At 29.7% G+C, this 6,000-nt stretch overlaps 1 protein-coding gene across 4 annotated transcripts in view; it reads left to right on the top strand.

Annotated features, from left to right (window-relative positions):
- Positions 1-1,136, top strand: part of AP-1sigma (AP-1 complex subunit sigma-2) — a 111,696-nt gene extending 110,560 nt beyond the window's left edge. For all 4 annotated transcript variants that reach the window (XR_012757017.1, XM_075370739.1, XM_075370722.1 and 1 more), the window contains one exon: positions 439-1,136. Coding sequence is in view for 1 of the 4 variants with exons in the window: in XM_075370729.1 (XP_075226844.1) it covers positions 439-483 (45 nt within the window). In the remaining 3 variants the exon portion in view is untranslated. The remainder of the gene's footprint in view (positions 1-438) is intronic.
- The last annotated feature ends 4,864 nt before the right edge of the window (positions 1,137-6,000 follow it).

Consider the following 6,000-nt stretch of genomic DNA (forward strand, 5'->3'; position numbering starts at 1 on the left):
TGGAATGTGTTGCAACAGAGTTTGGTAAATTTTTATTGACATTTAGATTTGGTAATTTTTTATTGACATTTAGATTGGAGATCACAACCTTATCGATTGGTGTCTCTTTGTAGACTGAGAATAGATTTCATTAATAAAATTATTTTTAACTCATATATATATATATATATGTTTATATATATTTTACATACCATTTTTTTAATGCATGCATATATGCATACATAAAGATATATTTATATCTTTATGAGTTCTTCAGTTTATATGAACATAGTGATTGGCACAGGTGCCCACATAGTGCTCTCTCTCGCTCTCTCACACACAGTGTGTGTGTGTGTGTGTGTGTGTGAGTATGTGAACATGAAAGTACATTTTTTGGAAAACTATTGTTTTAAAAATTTAATATTGATATGAAAATTTGATGACTTTATTTTCTTACAGGAAGAAACACCTCAGGGATTTTTTGAAGATCATGGACTTGGATAAATTACTGATATGTGAATATCGCTATGGATGCAAATTTTACAGTATTTTGCTTGATAGACTGAAATATGACTATAAATATTGTTATATTGTTGTTCTTAATGGATTGGTTTGCAGGGCCTTCTCTTAAAAGTTATGCATTGTACTTAATATTACCATTTTTAGCATAGGTTGAATCATAATGTAATATTAATATTTTACAATAATATATAATTTTATAATATTTTAGTGTATAATATTTTTTATGATGTTTACAATCTATCACAGAACATTATAACAATTTATATTGTGCATGCGCACACACACACACACTACATGTACACACACACACACACACACACACACACACACACACCACATGTACACACACACATACACACACACATACACACACACACATACACACACACACACACACCACATGTACACACACAGACACACACACACACACACACACACACCACATGTACACACACACACACACACACACACACACACACGTCCATTTGCATTTATGTTCACTACTCGTGTTTGAAAGTAGAAGTTAGTGTAGGATTATATAATTTAAGTTTGATAAAGACATTACTCTTTTGTCAAAAATGTAATTTTAAGATTCTTGAGTGAATAAATACGATTTAATAAACTGTTAATTATAATTTGAATAATCATTATTTCATTACCAAGGTCTTCCTCGTGCCACCTTCTTTAATCAGCATGATAGCCTTGTATTATTATTTCTATGCAAATTAACAAAATACATAATAAAAAAAAGTAAAGGAAATAAAATTGTATTTTATACTTGGATGATGCCCACTTATAATCCCATAATAATATTTTAATATTACAATAATATTTTCATATAATATTTTTTTTCATAATAATATTTTCATATAATCCCATGGGATTATATGAAAAGTTAAACTTCACTTGGTGTTGAGCAATTCGGATTTAGAAAAGGTTACAGTTTTAGGGATCACACTAGCTTGCTAAGAGTGATTGGAGAAAAGTATATAAATCAGAGAATAAAAGTAATTTTATTCATAGTTCTTGAAAAGGGGCCTTCAACCTGAAAGAAGCGAGATATGCTTATATAAATCCTTAAAAAGAAAGGTGTAGATTGAAAGGAAAACAGACTCATAAAGAATTTTTCTCTAAACCAGAAATTTGGAGTAAAAATTGAAAATGAAATGGCTGAGGAGGAATGTGGATTGGGTATGAGAGGGATGCTATTTGTAACCTGCCCTGTCAAAATTTTTCTTGAGAAAATCTATAATTAATTATAATAATATGTAATTAATCTAATTTAATGTTTGAATGAAAAAAGGATATTTTTTGAAAGAAGCATCAAATGCACGGTGTTACTACTAGAAAGTAAACATAATGTTAGAAGACTTAAAAAAGCAGTGTAAAGGATAAAAATTAGACAGCATAAGATGAATCAAGTAAATCAAGCTATTACTAATCTTGTAGTCCAGGTATTTGATTTACTTGATTCATCTTTTGCTGTCTAATTTTTATCCTTTACACTGCTTTTTTAAGAATAGCTTGTACTTCACTCAAGAAATTAATACAAGCAAGAACTCCAATGCTAAAACAAGCTTTTAAAAAATAAAAAAGGACTGACTGCTATGTGGAGATCCGAGGAAAAGGTTGGCAAAATGCTTTGTTTGAAATGTAACAATATGGAGCAGAAACATGGATATTGAGGAAAGAGAATGAAAAAAGACAAGAAACACTAGGAAGTGGATGGATATGGAAGAGAAAATGTGAAACAAGGTGAGAAATTAAAAAATGCTATAAACAGAAAAACAACTGGTTGGGGCGTCAGCTACAAGAAGATGTATACAACTGAAGGTATGGTGGAAGAAAGGAGAAGATTTCTAATTAATTGATGACATCAAGATGAAAGTATGAAGAGTATAGTATGATATAAGTATATCTATGCAAGTATGAAGAAACAAAAAGTTGACAGAGGATCAACATGTCCTGGAGGAATGAATATTTATGAAAACAGCTTTCTATGACACTTTCATGAAGTAGTCTATTTCTTTTCTTCCTAGGTTTAACATACATGTGAGTATATATTCCTGCAATATGATACAATACGAATCATTTATTATTTGTACCGCGTACCTATTAACATGTAGTATGTGTACAGAGATCTGTACAGTTATAACAATGGGAAAATATCTACACTCCTTTGGGTGAACTCAGGAAATGTCGGTTCAAAATCACTTATGTTGGGATCTCAGTTAGAAACAATTGTATACAATGGATTTGAATTACTGTTTTTTTTTCTTTGTCTCATCATGAAAAAAATTCCAAGTGAGTTTGGAACAACAGGCCTCAAATTTTGTATGAAGCTTGGCTAAAGAGCATTGGAAACACTTAAGATGTTGAACACAGCTTATGAATAAGCTACCTTGTCATCAACACAGATATACTAGTGGCAAAGGGCTTTTCAAAGACAGCTGCACCAATGTTGGAAATGAACAACATTCTGAGCTTTCCACATCAAAAAGTGATGACAGAGTGCAGTGATATCAGTTTTTAACCACGACTAACAAATTATTATCAAAATGATTGCAGAAGAGACGACTTCATAAAACAATTATCCATGAAATTGTCCACAATTATTGCAAAAGTTTTTGTGAAAAACTTGTTCTCAAATTTGACTTGAACAGAAGGAATGTCATTTCCACCAATAACTATGGATGATTTCTTGGATATTTACGCCATTGCATAAAGCTGTTTTTAAGTTAATTCAACTGGTTTGGTGTTTGATCTGTTTTCATCTAAAATTTAACAGTATTTCGATTTAATGAATATTTTAATTATAAATAAGAAATTGTTTCATATACTGAAATTAATGCATTCCATTCAATATACATATAAATATATGCTCAGTTGATTTTTATTTGTGACCTTTGTATTGATTATTCAATTAAGATTTAATTCTGTATTATTTCATGAGTATAATGTTTAAAAAATAAAATAAAGAAGAAGAACTAAATGTAAACAGTTACATTCACTTGGCTCCTTTCGGATGCGTTTGGCGCATGACGATTTAGCGGCTCCTTACCGTTCACACAGCTCCTTTCGGATGGACTCGGCTCTTTACAGTTCACTCGGCTCCACCTACCCTACATAAGCTGGCTCTAGTGTCAGGTCACTTCTTCTTCTACTTCTCACTTCACTTCTACTTCTTCGTCATTCTCAGCACTCTCTCGTTGTGCGTCGTCTCTCTCAGACCATAGTCTCTCTCTGGCCATCGTTTCTGATCATCATCTCTGTGCATTTATATTCGTCGGTTCAGTTATTACAAACCAGTGAAATTCATCGAAGCAGGATCTTTCCAAACTGGTTATAACAAACTGTTACCTCTGTATTTTCTGATACACCACTGTAGATTATGCCAAGGATAAACTGTATATATATGTGTACTTTAATTCACGAGTTCATTTTTACAAAATAATGTGTGATTAAGGCAAATTAAAATTATTATTTATTATATTAAACAGTTATGTTATTAGTAAAATTAGTGAAATACTCAATTAATTGTACATTATGAATTTGAAATTCAAGATTGGCTTAAAAAACCATTTCTTCATTTAAGCGTAGTCATGAAAGGTGGCTTAGATAAAGGTTGTGTTATTATTTTTCATGTGTGACATATTTTATATGTTATTAATGATAACTATTATTAATAAGATTCTGGTTGTTCATTAAAAGTCAGTTGCTGAGGGTAAATTACATTTTTACTTGAAATGTTTTCAAATAGTGACTCCTATCATTTAATTTAATTCAATTGGTTAAGTGCAGAGATTAATTCTTATTTATTCATGAACTTGATTCATATTACTTTTCTTAAATCAATCTAAAGAAAATAAACTAAACTCAATCTAAACTCCTGAAGTGAAGTTATGTTTTTGGACTTCTTTGTAATTAATATTGTGATTTGTTCTAGTAATATTTATTGCTTTTGTATTCCATCTTGTAGTTTGAATAACAATGTATTTAGTTCTTTGAACTGTTTTTAGGCTCGTATTTAATACAAAAGATTTTCAAAATAATTAATTGAAAAATGTTTATTTATGTATTTGTCATGTATTATTATAACAGATATGTTGATTCAGCTGATATCCTTGTACTGTATAAATACTGTACAGGATTAAGTATTTCGTAATTTCATTTAATTTTTTAAGGTTATGCTTTAAAGAAAAGATTGAAAGTTTGTTTTTCATTCTGTTAAAAATAAGTCCAATATTCTTTTGGCAAAAACGAGCTATTTGTAATTTTATTTTTGTAACTTGCCCCAACAGATATAGTAATCAAAGAAGATGAATCATGGCTATTTGAATACCAATCACCGAGACAAAAAGACAAACTGTCAATTAGCAATCAATCACATCACCTCGCCCAAAGAAAGTTTGCATAAATAAATCAAAGATGATTGATGATCATAATCTTCGATTTTCAGGGGATTGTCCATACAGAATTTGTACCACAGGGCAAAATAGTAAACCAAACTTGTGTATAGAAATTTTGGAACGTTTGAGTAAAAGAATTTTGCATGTGTATTTCAGATTGCATCTTCATAGATCCTCAATGCAGTCTTTATTCATCCTTAGCCTAGAGAGATCACAGCCAAAAGATCCACTGCAGTCCTTCCACATCCAAATTTGCTATATTTGCTAATAAATAGTCTTGCGATTGTTTTTTATTTCCCAGATTAATACTCACTTGAAAGTTGTCATTTCTGCACAGTGAAAACATCCAAAAAGTGGTGACAATAGGACTAAACATGAAAATACAGAAGACTTCAATACTACAAATAATGGCAGAGGTATTGGTGTGTCTTTTCCAGAAATTCTTTGAAAGGCATAACACTGCTTTGTAAAGTTTGTTAGAAAATGATTACTTATTAGGAAGACCATCTATTTTAATCCTATTTTACCCCCAAAAAATGTAGAAAAATAAAAAAATATAAAAAATTAATCTTGAAATCTAAAAAGTACAAATTTTTCCAATAATTTTTCTTATTACCTTTAATTGTTAAAATTAGAAAATTTGGTGGTTGTACTGAATAAATCCAGGTCAACATATTGAGCAACAAAGACAATGTAAATTAGAAGTTAACATTAAAGTCTTTTCGCTTGTAGAGACCTGTTGCTTTTATTTTTATGATTCTGATGATCATTTGTTTTATTGAGAAGTTCTGTTCAAGAAACTTAATTAAATATTTACAGCGATAACAAAATTATCGTCTGAAAAGTAAAAAAAATGAGTGTTTCAGGTACTTTTCTTTGTTTTAATTATATGTGTCTTTTTGTGCTTATTTTTAGAAAATGAATAAAAAGAAATTATTAAAATGATGTAAATCAAAGATTTTATTTTTTTTTAATTTACTTGTTCTTTATTTTGTATAATATTTTGTATTATGAACTCAATTGATAGATAGGTATTGTAAAAATGACAAATTTTCTTCAATTCTTTTAATTAAGGTATTAAAAATCTCTA

This window comes from Lycorma delicatula, chromosome 1, assembly GCF_047948215.1.
Source record: "Lycorma delicatula isolate Av1 chromosome 1, ASM4794821v1, whole genome shotgun sequence".
In the NCBI taxonomy this organism is placed as follows: Eukaryota; Metazoa; Arthropoda; class Insecta; order Hemiptera; family Fulgoridae; genus Lycorma; species Lycorma delicatula.